General features: G+C 35.8%; 1 protein-coding gene across 1 annotated transcript in view; it reads left to right on the top strand.

Annotated features, from left to right (window-relative positions):
- Nucleotides 1-965: 965 nt before the first annotated feature.
- The window catches only part of Mep1a (meprin A subunit alpha), a 39,865-nt gene continuing 17,631 nt past the window's right edge, over nucleotides 966-23,199 (top strand). The window contains exons 1-7 of the mRNA XM_027938297.2: nucleotides 966-1,034; nucleotides 1,120-1,144; nucleotides 1,234-1,284; nucleotides 5,033-5,073; nucleotides 5,577-5,652; nucleotides 17,872-17,989; nucleotides 21,350-21,525. Coding sequence (XP_027794098.2) covers nucleotides 966-1,034; nucleotides 1,120-1,144; nucleotides 1,234-1,284; nucleotides 5,033-5,073; nucleotides 5,577-5,652; nucleotides 17,872-17,989; nucleotides 21,350-21,525 — 556 coding nt within the window. The remainder of the gene's footprint in view (nucleotides 1,035-1,119; nucleotides 1,145-1,233; nucleotides 1,285-5,032; nucleotides 5,074-5,576; nucleotides 5,653-17,871; nucleotides 17,990-21,349; nucleotides 21,526-23,199) is intronic.

Genomic DNA, 23,199 nt, shown 5'->3' with positions numbered 1-23,199 from the left:
TATGTTTTCTTTTTCAAAGTTTAATCTTATATCTATGCTTTAATTTATCTATAGTTTATATTTGAAAATAGTGTGGGGGTGAGAATTTAATTTATTCCTCATGGAAATGCTATTTTTTCCAACATTATTATTAAACAGACAAAATTTTCCCCATTGATATTTTGGTTCCTCTCACATATGAAAACCCCATATAAACTTGCATCTCTTTTGATTCTTTCTATTGCACTCAGCGATCTTTCTTTTGTGCAATATTGCACTTTCTAATAATCATAACTTTGTAAAAATTCTTGATATTTATGTTTTAGCAATTCCTTTCTCTTTATTCTTTCTTTTCAGATTTTTCTTATTTATTCTGGGACATTTACTATTTTATGTAAAGTTCTAAACATTTTGTCAATTTGGCAAATTCTTCTGAAAACTCTGTTAAGATTTTTACTGAAATGACATGGAATTTATAGACTAATTTCAGACCAATCCATGAATATTTCATATATGTGTACACACACACGCGCGCGCGCGCACACACACACACACACACACACTGAGACAAAAGGAGAGAAAATATTAACAGAGAGGATTATATTATTTTATATTCTTCAATAATTGCTTTATATCAGTTCCATAAAATTTTAATTCATCTTTTATGCTATAATGATTTAGGTGCCTTACCTATTGCCCATCATATATACTGAATGATTTTCATTCTACTATAAACTTTATGGTGTATAGAAATATATGCTGCGAACTTAGTATTATTTTTCCAAACTTTTCCCAGTCTCTAGTGCATAAGCTTTTCAAGTAGACTTAGTCTCTGCTCTTGAAAGGTCAATGACATTATCTTTGTCTACCTTTTTTAAAACTACAGGATATAAGGAAGGGTTAAAGTTTCTAATATGACAATCAGGGCAAAGTCCAAAAGGTATTTATGACAAGGTGTCTTTGCTAAAATCAGCTCATTTGCAGCAATGGTCTGGGTTGGATCCACTTGTGTTCTCTCTTTTACCTTGTTTTTTGCCCACATAGCAGCTGTATCGGTAAGTACAGCTCTGCTCCTCAGAGTATTTTGAAATGCCACTCTAGTAAAAATTATCAATTTTCCCTATGTTTATTTCCTTTCAGATTAAGCATCTTCCGAAAGGAGATGGTAAGAATCAATTCAAATACACAATGTTTCTGAAATTTCTCTCTCTTGTTCAGCAAAATTAATGATTATTTTTTTCTACTTTTAACAAGTACCAGATGCAGAATTTCATGAAGAGAAGGACATTTCAGAAATCAACTTAGGTGGGTACAATTTTCTAGATTGTTAATTTCTTGAAATAATTTAAAACCTAGTGATAAGATTGCTGAAAAGCTCTTACCTTCATAATACTTCATTGCATACTTTTTTGGGGGGATATATTTCTTGGTACTTAATTGAGATTTATAGTTTCTGAAAAATGGCAATATAGCAAGAAAAAGATTAGATTTTCTAGGGGGGTTTGCGAGTCTCACATAACAATTTTCTGTTTGTAAATATATCATATTGCCAGTTTTTATTGAAAAAAATAAGGGAAAATAAGAATGGGTGATTATTCTGCTTGCTAAAGACAATTATAAGGTATAAGATCAGGATTTATTTACTGGGGAAAAGACCCTGCCTTACCTATTGCCCATCATATATACTGAGCATTTGGTTCGGACCCAGAGCAGCATGTCAGTGGATTTCTGTTTAGACAACCTGCTCACAGGTACATTTACCTGTGAGCATTACATTGGAGAAATCCATGGTCTCATCCACTACTGGGAGGAGAGAAGAGCTGAGGAGCTGTCTCTTTTCCCTGTGTCCTTCTTCTGAAATGAGAGGAAAGCCTTTACATTTCAGGGTCTTCAGCCAGGAGTGATGGAAGTGGAGACATTCATGATCATAAGCACCTTAGAGTTTGCCACAGCTTTCTATCTAATGACTTCTCGGTCCAATCTTGAAGTGGAGTAAATGTCTTCCTTTTGCAGGAAGACGGGAAGCTCCTCCCAGTGAGGCTGACTCACCCCAGATCATAGGTTACAGTAATGAGGCTCTCCTCCAGGTCTTCTGACTCATATCTCAATATCTCAGTGCTAGCTGATGACAAATACAAAAACCCAGACCTAAGAGTTAAATCTCTCTGGCTTTGTTCCATTCACAGAGAAGGCAACTGGTTGATATTTAATTGAAACAGCTTGAGAATGTCTGCATGGGCAAGGTAGAAAGAGCTTAGGAAAGTAAATGAATGAATGAATGTAAACAGTTCTGAGGAGCTACTCTAAAACAGGGCTAGGATTAGAATTAGAAGTTTCTCAATCTCATCCTTATTTATCTAGTAAAAGTTAATTATTTTACCTCTGCACCATTTTTTTTTTCTGGTCACCACCTCTGAACTCTGACCCCAATGAAGAAACCTCTCTATTATGTATCCCTCCTTTTTTTAGACCATTCCAGTGAAGCCTCTAGGACTGATTAGCTTAGCCATGTGGCTAGATTCTAACCTCACAGATGGGTTGGGACAACCCCACAGAGAAAGTTGTCAGCTTTTGCTTCCTTCTTTCCAAGACCTGCAACCTTGATTGAACCTTTCTATTCTGCATCACAGACCGACTCCTCTAAGTCTGTCATTTCAGGAAAGATAGCTCCTCCTCCTGGATTTCAGGCTCAGAACCTCAGTTTTCCCTAATCTTGTTTTTTTTTTTTTTTTTTTTTTCCCATACCTTACAATCTTCCAGCAAATGCCGCCATGCATACTTTCGGATTGGATGCCAGCTGACATATTTCCACCCTGTCATTGCTCCACCTGGTCCAAGTCCCCTCACAGCTGGCTTGCCCTTTCCCCGACCTCATGGCTGCTCCTCCTTTTCTGCTTTCATCCCATCTAGACCACTCCACACGACAGGGACAGAGCTCTCCTCTTAATAGTTTTCAGGTCATGTCTCTGGTCCAACCTACTAAGGACTTCTCTTCCAACACACAATGACAGCCTTACAACCTTGATTCCCAAAGCATGGTCCACAGGCCAATATCACCCGCATGGCTTAAGAGCTTCCTCAGCAAAGCAGTGCTTCGGAGCTCCACCAACTGAATCAGCATCTCCATTTTGATAGACCTCAGGTGATTCCAGGTGATCTGACCCTGCCCCATTTCTTACTACTCTTCCCCTTTCTTACGTGAGCTTTCCAGGCACGATGACCATGTAGCCATTCCACCATGAAAGCATCTGTCCAGTGTGTCCTCCCCCAACTTGCAGCATTGGCATTTTAGGAAACACATTAGAAATGAAAACTCTTGGGCCCTTCCCAGCCTTAGCTGCTGCCTCTACCTCCAACATGCTTCCTTTACTCCCTCCATCAGGTTTCTGTTCAAATACCACATCCTCAGGGAGGTCTTTCCTGACTACCTTTGTAAAATGGCAACCATCTTTCACCTTAGAACTCTTTCTCCCTTACCCTGTTTTTTAAAATCATATATATATATATATATATATATATATATATATATATATATATTTTTTTTTTTTTTTTTTACCATTTGCCTTACTCTACATTTGTTTATTCATGTGCCTCCCCTTTCCCTCCTTTAAGAATGTCATCATCTTAATGGCTTTGTTCTATTCTCTGCAGTATCCCTTAGCATCTAGAAAAAAGCCTGAGATATACTAGGCACTTAATCAGTATGTGTTACATGAACCAATTGGGTAGATTGAGGCTTGCTTTCCCTGAGTGTGTACTTCCACGGAAAGTGCTTCCCAACCCCCAACTCTGGCTATGCTGAGCAAGCACTGGACCCAGGTCTGAGTGAGCTTGTTCACATTATTCTGGAAGAGCTCTCCTCTCAATTTATTCCCAATCTAGGCCAGGTGCCAGGAAATGCATATATTTGCTCATGTTAAGCCTAGGTAAGAGCAGGATGGACCAGCACAAAGTGCCCTTACTAAAAAGATAACTCAGAACCTGGAGCCGACTGACAATGAGGCAGTGGAGTCCTTGCTGTTTGTTAGTTTTTGATTATACTGTTATCATAGGAATAGATCAGGATAACAACATTAAAACAAATCTAGGAAATGTGTGCATAAGGAGGGGGACAAGGCAAGCATGTCTCCTCCTACCTAACACTCCATGGTGTCATTTGAGAGATTGAACCCAACTTTTAAAGGACCATAGGCTTTGCCACGTGGGCCTTTGGCTACTGCTTGAGATTGTGAGTGCCTGCTGATTATTCTCTGGCTTGGCTTCCCAGCTGTAAAACAGGGGCTGCCCTCAGATTAAAGTACAACCCACTGATCCTGTCTGAAGTTGTTTGCATTTTCTTGGGAATGCTGCTTGTCTCTTGAGGGTTATGATAAGAAGTGACATTCTTTTAAACCCTCAAAAAGTTTTCCCATAAGGATATTGCCCTTTAAGAATCCTATTTTCAGAAACAATTTGAGGCCAGGATTAAGCAATAGCTGCAGAGTCTATTCTGCTAAGCATCTGGCAGTGGGTGTTTGGAGATGGTTTTGAACAGATCTGTCTGCAATCCCCTGTGGCCTTCTTTATTTCAAGGGCAGAAATTTAGGCTTCGTTTTGGAGGATGCCATCATTTTATCATGGGAGAAAGCAAAACCAGCCTATTGACCTAGGGACAAGGCAGGAAAGTACAACAGCACAAGGGACCCTGGATGAGAAGTCAGGAGAGTCAGTGCTCATTTGGTCACCGACCAACAAGAAGTTTGTTACTTCTTGTCTTTGGGTTCCATTTCTTCCTTTGATGAGAGGTTCAGAGTCACTGATCAATGAGATTCCTTCTAATTCACCCCCAGGCTTTTTAGACAAAGTCTTTTTCCAAAATTGAAAAGAGAACATAATAATACGTTATATTTTCCTGGCTATTCACGTATATCAGAGGGAATTTTTCAAAAAGAGTTTAACCACATAAAGATTAAAATTAAAGTTATATAATGGCAAAGATGAATTTTAATGTGGGAGATACCTTTTAATAATGTTCATTCACATTTTTTTTTTAATTTTTAAAATCCACCTCTAGCTGCAGGCTTGGACCTCTTTCAAGGGGACATCTTGCTGCAGGTGAGTACCTCCCATTGACACAATAATGTGCTCCAGGACTGCTACACCACAGTGATATGGGTAAACCTGTGCTCTATGGCCAGCCCTGGGGTGGATTCTAATTGTTAGGCACATCCACAAGGACTTACACTGTGATTGATAGTGACAAAAAAAAAAAATAGGAAAACGAAGCAAACAGCAGAAGAGTGTATAATTATTAAATGGCCTATCTATCCAATTTTCCTATAAGCCAAGAATAAGAGAAAAAGAAATGCACCAAGGTATGTATTCAGCTGTCCATTTTGGGTGATTGTAGCTTTCCTTTATTTTGTTCTTAATAATTTCTCGAATTTTCCAGATTATCTCTAGGGACTTTCTATTACTTTTATAACAAGAAGACAAATGTCATTAAATTGTTTGAATCACTTGATAGATTCTATATGGAGTAAGAATTTAGTGAAAGAGAAGGTCAATGTTACTTTGAGCACCAGGTTTCCCAGGTATCTTTGCTTGTGTTTTCACAGAACTCCAGGAATGCCCTCAGAGACCCAGACTCCAGGTGGAAGTTCCCTATTCCTTACATCCTGGCTGACAATCTGGGTAATACACGTTGCTCTTCATTCGGAGCATCTGGTTTAACTTTTCTTTCTCTCCTTCTTCCTACTCAATGACTTCAGTGTGTGTGTGTATATGGTGGGGTGTGTGTCACCATCAATGTATAGGAGAATATCCCAGCCCTGACAATTCTCATGGGAAGAAAGACATGACGTTTCATCAAAACCAGGGCTGCTTACCCAGTTTGAGATGGAGTGTCAAAGAACAATTTTAAAATTGCAGCACACATTAAAATATTAATAAAACCAAAAGCAACATAAATGAAAGCACACTGAGATAAAATTTGGCATCCTGGTCATGAAAAATTTGTACTTGAATAGTTTTTAGGTAGTATGAGGATACTATTTTGCCAGAGAAATATGTCATGTGTTTGAGAAATAAAGTGTATATTTCACTTGTTCATGGTCCTTTTTCACATTAATAATATCTTTTTTCTCTCTCTTAAGATAATGATCTGCATTTTACTCATTGTTAAAAATCATAATTAGAAATAAGTAAGAGAAGCTAAGAGTGACTGACAGCTGAACATCCAGCTGAATTCATGCTTGCAAGACCCATTCTTCCTAGATAAATAACATTGTCCTAATTTGTTGGCAAATTGAGTTGTTTTCCCCAATGTTTGCCAGCATACTTGCAAATTGTTGCGATGCCAATATTTATTGGAACATGATTTGAGAAACACCAACTTTCAAAGGGATTCTTTCCCATTACAATTGTTCCTCTTATTTGTCACATCTGTACCACCTTGTCAAGTGCCAGGCTCTGCATCTCCACCTGGAATTTTGTGGAGTCCTCACCATGCCTCTGTGATGTCTAAGTCAGTGTTTCTCAGAATCTCAGGTGCATTAGACCCACCTGAGAACCTTGGTAACATGCAGAGTAGGTCAAGGTGAGGCCTGATATCCTGGGTGTCTGATGGTCTCCTAAGTAATTCTGACACTGTCAGTCCCATGCAGACACTTACTTGAGTGACAGAGTCTCATTAGCTGCCAGGGAGGGAAGAAATAATAGAGACAGGAAATAAACCTGAAATAAGACAGTGGCATGGCACTAACGTTATAGCAGTACTTCTCAAGCAGTATCTCTTGAAAATCACCTTTAATGTTAAAAAAAATCAAAACAGTTTGCCCGCTTCCTAGCCCCTTCTCTTTATCCTCCCCAGCCCCTGGTAATCCCTCCTCTATCTTACCTCCCTGCTAAATAATTAATTCTTTTTAAAATTTCACTACTCAGTAATATTTCCTTGTATTAATATATGATAAATTATTTGTTTTCCTGTTGATGAACATTTGGTTGGTTTTTTAAGTTTGTTTTTTATTTGTTCCAATTAGTTATACATTTCAGCAGAATGCATTTCGACTCATTGTACACAAATGGAACACAACTTTTCATTTCTCTGATTATATATGATGCAGAGCCACACCATTTGTGCAATCATACATGTACATAGGGTAATAACATCCATCACTCCACCATCTTTCCCACTCCCATACCCCCTCCGCTCCTCTCATTCCCCTCTGCCTATCCTAAGTTCCTCCATTCTTCCCTTGCCACTGCCTCCACATTATGGATCATAATTCACATATCAGAGAAAATATTTTGGCCTTTGGTTTTTGGGGGATTGGCTTATTTCGCTTAGCATGATATTCTCCAGCTCCATCTATTTACCTGAAAATGCCATAATTTCATTCTTTTTAAGGTTGAGTAATATTCCATTATGTATATATACCACAGCTGCTTTATCCATTCATCTATTGAAGGGCATCTAGGTTGGTTCTACAGTTTTGCTATTGTGAATTGAGCTTCTATCAACATTGATGTGGCTGCGTCACTGTAGTATGCTATTTTTAAGTCCTTTAGGTATAGACTAAAGAGTGGGATAGCTGGGTCAAATGGTGCTGGAAATACTGCTTTCCAGAGTGATTGCACAAATTTGCGGTCCCACCAGCAATGTGTGAGAGTACCTTCCCCCCACATCCTTGCCAATACTTATTGTTGCTTTGCTTGTATTCTTGATAATTGTCATTCTGGCTGGAGTGAGAAGAAATATTAGAGTACTTTTGATTTACATTTCTCTAATTGCTAGAGAATGTTGGACAAGATTCTTAAAGCACAAGAAATCTTGTTAAGGAAGTGAGGGCCTAATCCGACATGGTGGAGATTGGGCCTATTTTTTCTTCTCTTGGGCACAGGGTCTCTGGTCTAATTCCTAGGTCTTTGATCCACTTTGAGTTGAGATTTGTGTAGAGTGAGAGATAGGGGTTTAATTTCACTTTGCTGCATATGGATCTTCAGTTTTCCCAGCACCATTTGTTGAACAGGCTATCCTTTATCCAATGTATTTTTTAGCACCTTTGTCTAGTATGAGATAACTGTATTTATGTGGGTGTGTGTCTGAGTCTTCTATTCTGTACCATTGGTCTACATGTCTATTTTGGTGCCAATACTATGCCATTTTTGTTACTATTGCTCTGTAGTATAGTTTAAGGTCTGATATTATGATGCCTCCTCTTTCACTCTTCTTGCTAAGGATTGCTTTGGCTATTCTGGGTCTCCTATTTTTCCAAATGAATTTCATGATTGCTCTTACTATTTCTATGAGGAATATGGTTGGGATTTTAATTGGAATTGCATTAAATCTGCAAAACACTTTTGGTAGCATGGTTATTTTGACAATATTAATTCTGTCTATCCAAGAACATGGGAGGTCTTTCCATCTTCTAAGGTCTTCTTCAATTTCTTTCTTTAGTATTCAGTTTGTTTTATATTTGCGGTTATTATGAAGAAAACTGCTCTGATCATTGTTACACAAGTCTGTGTGGATATACTTTTTTAAATTTGGGGGAAAATACTTAGGAATAGAATTGCTTAGTAATATGGTAAGTGAATGTTAAATTTTATAAGGAAATGCCAGTTTTCCAAAGTGGCTGTGCCATATTACATCCCTGCTAAGAACACATTTAAGTGTTCTATCTGTTCCACATTCTCACTAAAATTGGTAGTGCTAATTTTTTAGATTATAGCTATTTAATTATTGTGAAATGGAGTCTTGTGATTTGAATTTGCACTTCCTTAATGACAACTGATATTTTACACATTCTCATATGGTATTGATTATTTGTGTATTTAATTTTATGAGGTGTCTAACTTTTATGATTTTGTTTTTTATTGTCTATATTGTTTGTAGAATAATTTTATATATTATGAAGTCCTTTATCATACGTACAGTGAATATTTTCTCCTACTTTGTGGTGTATCTTTTTAAGCAGTGTGCTTTACAGGGCAAAAGTTTTAATTCTGATAAAGTCTGGTTTATCAAGTTTTAAACTTATACTTTGTATTTTTATATTCTAAACATTGTTGCTTAACTTGAAGTCATAATCATATTCTCCAATATTTTATAGTTTCAACTTATGTCTATAATTAAAATTATCATGTTTTCTAATCCCTAAACATTAGTTAGGTCTATTTAATTTCTCTCATCAATGTTTTATAAATTTCAGTGTAGAGATATTATGTGTCTTTGGTTAAATTTATTTTTAGACATTTCATTTTTTGATGCTACTAAAATAGTAAAATAGTATTTCAAATTTTTTATTCAAATTTTTCTTATATAAAAATACAATGGATTTTTAATAATGACTTTGTATCTTTCTAACTTTCTAGATTTATTCATTAGTTCTTTTTATAAAAATTTGTATTTGTTCTTTTTAGATATACATGACTGTAGAATATATTTGGACATTCTATACATACATGGAGTATAACTTCCCATTCTTGTGGTTGTACATGATGTGGAGTTACACTGGTCAGTGTATTCATATATGAACATAGTAATGTATTAATTAGTTCTAATGTTTGCTGATTTTTATTAGTTCTAATTTTTGCTCCTTAGATTTCTTGGAATTTTCCATGAAAACATTTTATACAAATACATACACTATCATCATCATCGTCGTCATCATTTTCTATTGTTGTTTTTTTTCTGTTGTTGTTGTTATTATTGTTATTATTATCATTATGATGATGCTGGGGATTGATCCCAGGGCCTCATGCATGCTAGGCAAGCACTCTACCACGGAGCTACATTTTGATTTAGAATTATCTTTTTTCCAAGTCTTCTATTCATCTGACCTCTACCCCCTTTTTCCTGACTTTGTTTAATCACAGTTTTAACATTTCATCTTAATTCTCCTGTTGGCTTATTAGCTCAAACTCTTTGTATTAGCGCTCTCTCTCTCTCTCTCTCTCTCTCTCTCTATATATATATATATATATATATATATATATATATATATATAATGTACAGCTCTAGGGGTTACAGCATTCGTTCTCTATATGTGATAGTCTCCTTAGATGGAATGTTATGCCATTTTGCATGAAATACAAGCATTTTACAAGAGTATAATACCATTTATACCCATACCTTTTGTGTTATATATTTTTGTCTATATACTTTATTAGTCTGACCATTTTTGCTTCACATTGTTGTTTTTTAGAATATTTAATAGAAATTATAGTCTTCACATTTACCTTCATAGAGCAACTTCTGGTGCTCTTAATTCCCCTATACATCTCAGTTCCTATCTATGTCATTTCTCTTCAGTCTGAAGAACTTTCTTTAGCATTTCTTGAAGAGCAGATGTATTGGTGACAAATTCTCTTCTAATTTTCATCCGAAAATAGGCTTTATTTTGCAGGATATTTTTATTGGAAATAGAATTTGGATTCGTAGTCTCCATTTTTTAATTTCAGCATTTTAAGGTTGCAATCCATTTTGTCTTTCTTTTTTCCTACATTTTATTGTAAGAAATTTAAATATGAAAAAAACATAAAAGCATTTTACAATGGATATTTACAAACTCACCACCTAGATTACAGAATTAACATTTTGTGTTTTGCTTTATCTCTTCTGTCCCTCCTATCCATCCCTCGATATCCAAGCCATTCTAATTTTGATGGATTTAAAAGTAAATTTCAAAGGCCTGGGTATAACTCAGTGATAGAGTGTGTGCTTAGAATACTTAAGACCCTGGGTTCAATCTCAAGCATCTGAATACATACATACATACATTGTAGTTTAGTGGTAGAGAGCTTGTGCAATACACCAGTCCCTAAGTTTGAGCCCCAGTACCACAAAAATAACTAAATTAAATTAATAAGATTAAAAATAAATAAATAATTTTCATGCACTAGTACATGTTCTGTCAAATATCTCAGCCTACATATTGTTAACTCAAGCTCAATATTTGTTAATGGTTCTATTTAATGTAAAATGTACATAGGGTAAAAAAATATATAAATTTAAGTATATAGTTTAATGAGTTCTTAAAGGATTATACACCTCTGAAACCTAAATTTCTTTCAAGAGATGGAACATTGTTCTCTCATGTCCTTCCCACTTACCTCACCTTACTGAACAAAAACTGTTCTATATTTGTCCTTTTGACTCCTAGATTTTCATATTCTAAACTTTTATATAAATGGATTCATATGTTTTGGTATCACATTACTTTGACTAACAATTTTTTTTTTTACTCAATAGAATGTTCTTGAGATTCCTCAGTGTTGCATGCATCAGCAACTTGTTCCTTTTTATTACTGAGTGCCATTTATTGTATGATTTAGTTTATCACAGTTCTTGTAACCATTTAGGGTTGATTTCCATGTTTTGGCTACTATGAATAAAGCTATTAAACTCCAACTCCACAAACAAAATAAAACAAAAAACAAAACAAAAGACAAGAAAAATCTACTAGAAACATTTGTTCACGTGCTTTTAAAAATATGTTTGTATCTTCAGAATAAATACCTAAGAGCAGAATTAGTGGACTTAACCATAGCTGTAAGATTAGTGTTAGCCTCTTTCTATGAGCTTGTACCATTGTACATATCCACAAACAATGTATGAGAGTTCTAATCACTCCACAACCTCACTAACATTTGCATTGACCTTCTTTTTAATTTTGGCCATTATAGTAGGCCAAAATTATAGTGGGACATGTAGCACTGTTTTATGAATTGTTTATAATAGCAAGTGGTGCTATTTTATTAATTTGTATTTCCATGATGGCTCATGATGTCTCCTTCTTTCAGTTACTTATTGGTCATTTCTCTATCTTCCCTTGTGAAATATTTGTTCAAATGGTTTAGCTATTAAAAAATTAGTTTGCTTATCAATTTATTGTTGTGTTGTAGAAATATTTATGTATTTTAGATATGTCTTTTGTCCAATATATTTATATATTTGGCAAGCATTTTGCCCGTTACATTGTCTTTGGTCTCAAATGTTTTTGTTGAGAAATCAGCCATCTCCATATTATGGTTCCCCTGTATGTAATGTGTTCATTTTTTCTCTAGATGCTCTTTATTTTTGTTTTTGTAACAGTTTCACTATATGCTTTTGTTGATTTTCTTTGTATTTATCCTACTTGGGTTCACCAAGCTTCTTAGATCTGTAAGGTAATTTCAAAATTACCAAATATTAGTAATTTTGGGCCATTATTTTGCTCAAATAATATTCATTTTTAAGAATATTTTCTCTCTGATTCTTACCACTTGTAGTCTTTTGTTAAACTCATCAAGTAAATTTTCTATTCTGGATATAATGCTGATAGAATTTTCATTTGTTCTTTCTTCTCATTTACTTTTTTGCTGAGATTCTTTGTATATTGCTTTTTTTCTTTAATTCCTTGAACAAATATATAATAATGATTTTCTTTGGATTTGTTTCTCTATTGACTGCTATTACTATATTTATGGATTATATTTTCCTGTTTCTTCGCAGTTCCAGTAATTTTTAGTTCTATATTAGAAAGTTGTAGATGTTACATTGTAGAGATGCTACATTCTATGTTAATTTTTGTTAGAGCAGTTAAATTACTGTATGATCATCTGGGATTTGTAGAGGATTTGTTTTGATCTTATCCTTTGTTGAAAGCAAATCCCTAAGAGCTGGAACACTGTCTTTACTCTTAAGCTATGGCCTCGCCCAGGTTTTAGTGGATTGCCCAAGGGTTTTCACAGCCTGTCTATTTTGGCTTTGCTCAAACTCCAAATTCTTTTTGTACTGTGGTGGGCATCCCTGAATTAGGTGTTCAACCTGATCAACTTTCCACTAAGCTGTGCTCAGCCCTCTCCCATTTATGCTGAGTTCATGAGTCAGACAGGATTAGAGGGTCACTTATATACAGATTTGGGGGACCACTTTCCCTCCTCATCAACCATGACTTTCCTTTTCCATACTACCTTCCTTGATTTTCAGCCACTCAGGCTGGAACTCAGTCTCAAACTCTTCCCTGTGATATGTCGAGAAAATACAACAGCAGATATGCTTGAGTTCTCTTTTCCTTGCACTGAAAGAATTGGGAAGCATCCTCAAACAAAAAGCTGTATAAGTGTGAATCTTACCCAGTGAAATTTCCTTTCATGGTTAGAAGTTTTCTCAGTTTTCTTGTTTGGTCCTTTTTCAGTGTATGCAAAGTTTTTTTTTAATTTTTCAAAGTTTCTAACTGTTATCTGTGGGAGGTGTAGTCAGATTCCACCTCCTCTATCATTACAACCTATGAAACTCAAAGGATTCTTACATGAAATATAATTAACCTTCCTTTGCTCGTGTTTCACTATGTATAGTCATTAGTGCCTGAAGCTAATTCTTATATTATTTGATCCAGACTTAGGAGAACTAGTGGTTTCAAAACTAATGTGTTGTTCAAGATAAAACCATGTAAAACTTACAATGTCCACACATTCTGCTGGGAATGAGGGACACAGAAAAAGATACGCTCCTTTTTTTCAAGGACCTAACAGCATACTAAGTGGAACAGATCATCTCTGTAAAAACAGCTCATGAAAATCTGGTGTGGCTCCCAGGGTTGGAAAGACGGAGGCTTCAACTGGCTTTGCTTTCTTTTTTTGTCCCCCTGCTCAATGTTGTTGGGATAATTTTCACAAAAATATCAGAGTTAACAAGTTTGCTTATTTAGGTGTTCAGAGGGAAGAAAAGGTATGATTTTGATATTAACTGCTCACAGAACCCCCAGTATTTGGCTTCAGGAAAACAAAAGCAGTACTCCAGATAGCTTGCCTTCAGTATTAGCAAACAAATTTTTGTTTTTACACTTTATTCGGGTATCCTGGATATATCTCTTCATATTATAGATAACTAAGTAAAAATAGGTAAATGTGTATGCAATTTACCTATTAGGTAGGTTTAATGAATGCTCTTGTTATTGTTATTTGTGTTGTTTCCACAAGTTATTTATTGACTATCCAATGACTATTTTGTTTTAATTTTATAAATTATTATTTTAATGGTACTAATAATGGGGTACAATACAACAATTTGATACATGTATACAACATGTAATGATCAAATCAGAATATTTAACATTTCCATTTAGTTAAAGATTTTAACAAGATTTTTGACTAACATAATAATTGTACATGTTATGAGGTACAAAATGATATTTCAATATATGTAGATAATGGATAGTGATCAAATCAGGGTACTTAATATTTCTATCTCCATAGCATTACTTGTATTTGAAGACTTCAAGCTACTCTCTTCTTGTTCTTTATAAAATATGTAAAAGGTTATTGTGAATTATGATCACCCACTGTGCTGTGGAACCCTAGAACTTTTTGCTTCCATCTGTGTTTTGATACTCTTTATTCAGCCTCTATTTTCCCTCCAACTCTCCCTTCCCAGCCTCTAATAATTACTGATCTACATTCAAATTGACTCTTTTTTAGTACCCACATGAGAAAGAGAAAATGCAGTGTTTGTCTTTTGATGTCTGACTTATTTCACTAAGCATAAATTTGCTGCACATGTTTGGATATTTCTTCTTATGGCTGAATCACATTTCATTATGGATACACACCACGTTTTCTGTATCTGTTCATCTATTGGTGGGCATCTAGGTTCATTCCATGTCTTTGCTAATGTGAACAGAGCAGCAAGGGAATTGAGGTATTTCTTTGATCGCTGATATCATTCCCTTTAGAAATACACCTAGAAATGAGATGGATGGATCATTTGATAGATTTGCTTCTAGTTTTTTGAGCAACCTCTGTGCAGTTCTTCATAGTAGCTCTGCTAATTTACCTTCCCAACAATGTGTAAGAATCCATTTTCTCCAGAATTCGCTATTTTTTCTCTTTCCTGTAATAGTCATTTTAACTGGGGTGAGATGATATCTCATTGTGGTTTTGATTTGCATTTTGGCTGAGATGTTGAACATTTTTTTCATAAACATGTCAATTATTTGGATGTTTTCTTTTTTAATTAATTAATTAATTTTAACTAGGTATACATGGCAGTAGAATTCGTTTTGATTCATTGTTCACAATTGCAGCACAACTTCACATTTCTATGGTTGTACACCATGTACTGTCACACCATATGTGCGATCATACATATACCTAGGGTAAAGATGTCCATCTCATTCCACCATCTTTTGTGCCCCCATATCCCTCCCCTTGCCTTCCTCCCCTTTGCCCAAAGTTCCTGCATTTTTCCCATGCCCCCTCCACCAATTTCTTTTTTGTGGTGCTGGAGATTAAACTCAGGGCCTTGTGCATGTGAGGCAAGCACTCTACCAACTGAGCTATATCCCCAGCCCAAGTATTTGTTTATAACATTTGCCTATTTAAAAATTGGATTATTTGTGTTTTTTTGTTGTTGGATTTTTTGAGTTCTTTATATATTCTGGCTATTAATGCTTTATCAGATGACTTTTTTCCCATTCTGGAGCTTGTCTCTTCCCTCTATTCATTGCTTTCTTTGTTGCACAGAAGCTTCTTAATTTATTTATGCTTTTGTTGCTCTTGCTTTTAAGGTCTTATTTTTTTTAAAGAGAGAGAGAGACAGAGAGAGAATTTTTTTTAATATTTATTTTTTAGTTTTCGGCAGACACAACGTCTTTGTTTGTATGTGGTGCTGAGGATCAAACCTGGGTCACACACATGCCAGGCAAGCGTGCTACCGCTTGAGCCACATCCCCAGCCCAAGGTCTTATTTTTTTAAATATATATATTTTTAATCATATCCTATACTGATATGTTGAAGTGTTTCCTTTATGTTTTCTTCTAGTAGTTTCATAATTTCAAGTCTTTTATTTAGGTCTTTGATCCATTTTTTTGTTGATTTTTGTACCAGGTAAGAGATAAAAATTACATTTCACTTTTTCACATATGAATATTCCATTTTCCCAGTGTTGTTTATTAAAGAAACTGTATTTTCTCCAATGAGTGTTTTTGGTTCAATGGTACAAAATACAATGCCCATGAATAACCCTATGACTTACAGCCAACTGATTCCTGGCAAAGGCAATTATAATTATTTCTTTAATGATTTTGATATGATCTCTTCAGAGCGATGCTGTGGAACCTCCAGCATGATAGCTTACTAAATGAAACAAGGGTCAAAAATCCATGACATAATTACCTGGTAAACTGCCAAGAATGATAAATTCTTTAAGTGAATGCATAAAATGAAATGTGCAAGAAATATAATTCAATTTTATATGACTTGGTTTAATTTTTAACTGTGAGCTCAACCTTCACTGAGTTGATGGGAAGAAGAAACTGCACACAATGTAAAACCCAATCTCAGTTCCCTGGAGTATCTTTCCTCTTCACCCATCCTTGTCCGGCAATGCCCAGGTGTGAGCCTCTGGAGTGAAAGGGAAGCATTTGATCTTTGGTCAGCATCTACCATTCTTGCTCCTCTGGTGCATTAGGCTTCTGCTGCTTGAGTTCCAATAGAAATATCTACTATGTGACTCTCCTGAGGCAATGTACTAAAAAAATCTCTACTCCAGTGGGGGAAAGGAAAAGAGAAAATGGGCAAGTTATTTTATTAAGCCACATATACGTATGTGTCCCTATTCTGTAATCATATTTACATTGTACATTTTAAAGTATGTACATAAGGTTTATGTCCACAACTAATTTTGCAGTTTTAGTTTCTAAGTAAATTGTTTACTACTAAAAATATATATAATGTGCTGGGTGCAATGGCACATGCCTGTAATCCTAGTGGCTCAGGAGGCTAAGGCAGGAGGATTGCAAGTCAGAGACGAGCCTCAGCAAATTAGTGAGACCCTGTTTTAAAGTAAAAAATAAAAAGGCTTGGGTGTGGCTCAGTGGTTAAGTGCCCTTGGGTTCAGTCCTTAGCACCAAAATGTCATGGGGCAGACTGCTCAGAAAATGTACCAAGTCCATTTTGTCCAAATTGGAGATCTTTTTTTCTTTTTAAATATTTATTTATTTATTTTTAGTTGTAGTTGGATACAATACCTTCATTTATTTATTTTTATGTGGTGTTGAGGATCCAACCCAGGACCCCACACGCGCTAGGCGAGTGCTCTTCCGCTGAGCCACAACCCCAGCCCCTAATTGGAGAGTCTTTATTTAGCTGGCTGGCCAGTGACTTCTCCCCACAGTACCCATAACTGTCTCTGCAAGGAACAGCCTGGAGCCTAAGCATTTCAGGGTTTTTAAAGGCAAAAACCACATCAGGGTTGATGTAGCTACAAGCAAGCAGGGGTACAGAAGCTGAACTGAGCAGTTAGCAAAACAATGCAATGGATACATTGGCATTTCCCATGAGACTTTCCAGGTTAGCATAGCAGCAAGCAAGCAGAAAGGAAGTGGGTCAAAATGACCCTAGTTGAGTACAAGTTAGAGAATGGTTACTAACGGCTAGACAACCAATTTCTGACAGGGTACATTGCCCAAAAAAATGGGAACCAAAAAGAGAACAATTTTACACTGTATCAGAATTGCCATTTTGTGTTGCCAAGCATGCTATGCCAAGCAACTATTGATAGGTACAGAGGGAGAGTGTTCCCATGGGAGAAGCATTTTTTATATGACATGGATTCTTGGGGTAAAATGGAGTCTGTTTGGTCATTACCTATATAGCTTGGCCCATAACAAAAACAAACAAATAAATAAATAATATATGAAAAATAAATTTTATATGTATGTGCATATATATATATATATATAATTTCTATATATATATAATATATATATATATATATATATATATATATATATATATATATATATATATATATGAAATAACCCTCTGTGAATTTCATGTAGTGGCATGGTTTTCTATAAGCTATAAATTATGTCTATTATCCAAGGTCTAAATAATGCTCATTCATTTTTTTTAACTGTTTTTTGCAGATCTAAATGCCAAAGGAGCCATTCTCTATGCCTTTGAAATGTTCCGCCTCAAGTCCTGTGTGGATTTCAAGCCCTATGAAGGAGAAAGCTCATACATCATATTTCAAAAATTTAGTGGGTTAGTATGAGATATTACAGAGTGTGAAATATCATGCATTCTCTGGTTTATAAAAAATGACACAACTATTTTTTAAGGGCTAACAGAAGAAATTCCAAGGAAACTAAAAGCCACATCAAATCTTTCACTGTGAATTTTTAAATTTTATGACATTCTAATGTGCTAAACAGAGAATGAATTGTTTGGATTATGTCTGGGCCCCAGATAATTTTTTTCTTTTCCTAGGTTTATGTCATTTTTAAAAATTATAGGGCTTTTTTTTTAAAGTCAAGTTTATTGAGTTATAAATTATACCTTTCTAATGGTACTTTTCTAAATTGTAATACTCTCTTAACTGCATCTCTGAAAAGTTCTAGATGTAAATTTGCTCTTTGTAGGATGTACTTCTAAGAACAAATTACTGTTATATCAAGAAAGGAGGTCTCCATCCTCAATTGTGTGTATGTTGACCACCAACCCGGTCTTGATGCAGTTGGAAAGCAAAGCCATCACCAGGAAGACACTGCCAGTTTGTGTCTTCAAGCCACCTGAAACCATTTCCTTGCTGTGGTGCCTATCACTGCCTGCAGATTTTGTCCTCACAGATTATCTGGTTCTGGCCTTGGGGTTTTTTTAAGGAAAGTTGGCACATCATTTAGCTCTTAAGAAAAAAATATGCAAAACATTAGCAGTAAACTAAATAACAAAATGCTGATGATCACTTAGCTACAAGTTAAATACCTAGCTTACCCAAGAAGTTATTTTCTTAGCTCATTCTTTTATTTTAAAACAAAAGGTTAGCATAGTAGCAATCAAGCACCTACTATGCACCAAGAAGTGTTCTAATCTGTAGGTAAAAGAAGTGTGAGGTGCAGTCTTAGAATTCAGAAGTTGGCAGGGGAGGGTCGTAAGGACATAAGAGTTTCAGGGCAATTGGGGAGTGCCCTACCTGGTGGCAGGATGGAATTGGGACCTCCAACAGTATGGGGTGAAGTACTGGGATGGCTGAGGAGGGTGTCAGGGACATGAAGGGAGAAGGAGATAGAGGCAGAAGACAGAGAAGGACTAATAGTGGTGGGAAGAGAAAGAAGAGGAAGAGGAAGAAGGGGAAGGACGAGGAGAAATAAGAAGAGAGCAAAGAGAATCTGCCTTACTTGAAGGACTCATTAAACTTTGCATGAAAAAAGAGCCATGAGTGAGGGAGCAAGGGAAGTTTATTTTTTGAGGTTTTTACAGGTCATATAAATGGAAATAGCAATAGTATTTGGACAGTCCCTTCTCATGTGAAGGGAAAACATTTATATATACAAGTATATCTCAGGACTTTCCAGAACCACACAGTTTAGAGGTTCTCTGCTTTTGACTACTTCATCTTGTCTTGGTAACTTCTGCACTTCAAGAAACTACTGAAGTCTTTAGTTATTTATTGCAAACTTCAGGGGGAAAATTATCTTTCTCAACACTTTTATTTCCATTCTTTACTACTGTTGCATCACTTTTTTTTTTCATAGAGAGTAACTTATTAAAGAAAATTAAAGTAGTATGATTATTTCCCAAAAGTTCTTTTCTCAGTTAAATTCTCTTGGCTTATTTCTAACCATTGACTTGGTCCCCAGATGTGACTAAGAGGGTGGTCACCTTTGAGAGACATTCTTTATAAAAGCTCAATCTAGTGGACTCTCATTGCCTAGAGCCCTTGATACATTTAAGTTGGGAAGGGGAAGAGGAGAGTCTGGGGAAGGAGAGGAGGAGAGTCTGGGGAAGGGGAGGAGGAGAGTCTGGGGAAGGGAGTAGTCCACAATGTTCCCAAACTCTTCAGGGCATTGGTCCCCTGAGGCTGGAAGCCAACTGGGCTCTTTCAGAACACAAGCTCAAATGGTCATGGTATGGCAGAATTTATGGAATTTTTTTTCAAGTTACACCTTTCTGTTGTTTGGGATGGGGTATTAGTATGAAATTTTGTTGGGGAGGATATGGAAAAGAGTGGGGGAAGAAATGATTAATGTTCCTCCTGGTTTGGTGATACTTTGCAGAGTAAAGCCTGGTTTGGTAATAAAATGCTATCATCTAAGAGTCAAGATTATCATGGTTATATTTGTACAACTTGGTAATTTTACTATAAATCATGGAATTGCACACTTAGGGAAGTTTATGGTATATAAATCATATCTTATATAATTAGAAAATAAATAAATGAGATACATTTTGAATAGAACGCATATCCATTCACGCTTGAGTGTATTTGTCACTATTTTGGGGAGAACAAAGGCAGACAATAGTTCTGTCACCAGAGTACTTAAAATCCACAGGTAACATTCAAAACTGTTAGCAATTTTCTCATTCTGCTCAGCATTGACCATTGTTTCACAGTTTAAAGCCAACAAAGAGATAATGTGTGGGAAGCTTTGGGTTTGCTGATAGACAGGGGAAATTAGATTTATGAAAAAAGATTTTAAAAAATTGGGAAAAAGAGGACTAGAGGCTCTGCCACAAGGAATTTAGGGAAACTTCCAGAAGTTTCTGAGCCCAGCAATTTCTGAGGGAAGTTCTAGGCCCTCCCTGTCTGGGGCCACCAGGAGTAAGTTAGGCAGCCTTCTGGTACTGCCATATGCCATAGTCCTGCACAAGGGATGGCTTAATTGACTTGCTTTTTAAATGAGGTTCTATTCATAATCATGAAATTTACACCTGCTCATTATAGGGAATTTGGAAATTTATTGAAGTATAAAAGGAAATTTAAATTCACCACAGCCATCACTCAGAAACAACTTAATATTCTGGTCTGAAGGTAATAATGTTATTTTTGGAGTTCCCTTGTGGGTTTATGAAGGCGAGAAAGAATACTGACTTTTATTTCTTTCCACCTTGGTGCATTATTAGGATTAACTTGCCTCTAAATGTGTACCAGGAATTTTTATTTTAACACTTGATCTTAGTCAAAAGGCTGAGAAGTGATAGGATCATTGCTTTTAAAGCTGCATAATAGTCCCTACAGGGGATTATGTTTGAATGATTAGTATATGAAACCTCTAAATGGTTTATTTTTTTAGGTCCATTTATAAATTTTTGTTTTTAATTGATACATGCTTTAGTAAATGTGCATATTGTGTAATGAACTGGACAACAGGTACAAAGTTTTGGTTACATAAGCTGAATTAATTCTGGTGTTCTAATAATCATGGGATGGTGATCACAGCTAACTATATTGTAATGAATATTTCTGAACAACTGGAAGGAGCACAATAAAAGTTCTCACTATAAATAAATGTTATTTTTAAAGAATCAGAACTAACTTTCTTCTCTTTTGTGTTCTGAAATCCTCTGAATTATAGCCACTTAAGAATTCTCTAGGAAAAATATCTCCTTTTCTCCTCTTTATAGGTGCTGGTCCTCAGTGGGTGACCAACATGTGGGACAGAACCTGTCCATTGGCCAGGGCTGTGACTATAAGGCCATTGTTGAACATGAGATCCTGCATGCTTTGGGATTTTACCATGAGCAGTCAAGGACTGACCGGGATGATTATGTGAACATCTGGTGGGATGAAATTACGTCAGGTGTGTATGACCCCAATGGGTTGGGTGGAGGTTGCTCTTGCCTTTACAGCTTGTGAGGAACATTTCTGGAATGGCAAGGGCAGCATTGTGTGGACAGGAGTTTCAACCTCCCTGGTGGAAAACAGACCTTGAAGAGGTGGTGACTTCTTGGGCTTTCCTTGGGCTATACAGATGTGATCATAACTCTTCCTGGAAAAGGTCTCACGGGATGGTGTGCATTGGTTAACTCTGTGGGGGCTAACAAAGTTAACCAGAAGTCCCCACTTTGTATTAGTGTTTTTCTTAGCGCACTATCTAGAACTCTACCTTCTTTCTTTTTTTTTTTTTACCATTTTTTAAAAAAATGGTGCCTTATAGCTGTACATAATGGCAGGATTTGTTGCTACACATTCGTTCATGTACAGAATATAACAACAGAATTTGGTCAGTATGACTCCCTAGTATTTCTCTGTTCCTTCCCTTCCACCCACACCCTGGTTCCTTTGTTCTACTGATCTCCCTTTGATTTTTGTGAGAGACCCTCCTCCCACCTTTCTTCTTCTTTTCCTTTCTAGCTTCCACATATAAAGGAAAACATATGACCCTTGTTCTTCTGAGTTTGGCTTGTTGCAGTTGACACAGTGATCTCAAATTCCATTCATTTTCCTGCAAATGATAATTTCATTTTTTTCTTTGTGTCTGAATAAAACTGTGTGTATATATGCCACATTTTCCTTATAGATTCATCTGTTGATGGACACCTAGGCTGGTTCCGTAGTTTGGACGTCGTGAGTTGTACTATTATAAACATGGATATGCATGTATCACTGTACAGTCATAACTTTAATTCTTCAGGAATGGTATAGTTGGATCATATGATGGTTCCATTCCTAGTTTTCTGAGAAATCTCCATACTGATTTCCACAGTGGTTGTACTAATTTACAATCCCACCAACATTATTGAGTGAAATAAATTAGACTTCTGAGGATACCAGGGTTACTTTTTCTGTTTGTGATGTCTGTGGCTCTCGAAGGCCCAATAAGTGTGAGTTGACTTCAGGATGACCCTGGGACACACACCAGAATATTTTTTTGTGATTTATGAAATCAATGATAAACATTTAAATACCAAACTACAGTACCAAAAATGAATACTTTTATCTGTTATTTATACCTCCAATTGTGTTAATTCTGGCTTATTATTTGAATTCTGGTTAATCAAAATGTAGTGGTCTTTTCTTCCTCTTTCCTATGCATTCCTCCTTTTCTGTGCCCTCCCACACTGCCCAAAAGATAACAGTTTTATCTTACATACTATGCAGTTATGTTATTTTAACAATCTTAATATTCCTTAGTTTTGTTAGAATTCCTTGACTACTGCTTCCCTTGTTTGACACAACTAAGTTGAATTTTTTTAAGTGCACCAAAATGTTATTTATTGAACAGTTTCTTAACGTGCTTTAAAAAATAGTAAATTTCTGAAGATACTTAGATTTTTAAGTAGGGATTAGTTCAGGGAGTGAAAAACATTATTTGGGCAGTAAATAATTAATGAAACTTGAATGCATCAGAAATGCCTTAACTATTACTGCACATGGCTTTCATGAACAAATAATTACTCTGTGTAAATCAGTTTTAATTAGATCCCAATTTCATATGTGGGCTCATACATCGCAGGGCATCTATAATTTTATT

The sequence above is a fragment of the Marmota flaviventris genome, chromosome 6 (genome assembly GCF_047511675.1).
Source record: "Marmota flaviventris isolate mMarFla1 chromosome 6, mMarFla1.hap1, whole genome shotgun sequence".
Classification (NCBI taxonomy): Eukaryota; Metazoa; Chordata; class Mammalia; order Rodentia; family Sciuridae; genus Marmota; species Marmota flaviventris.
This window is presented reverse-complemented; position numbering and strand designations above follow the sequence as displayed.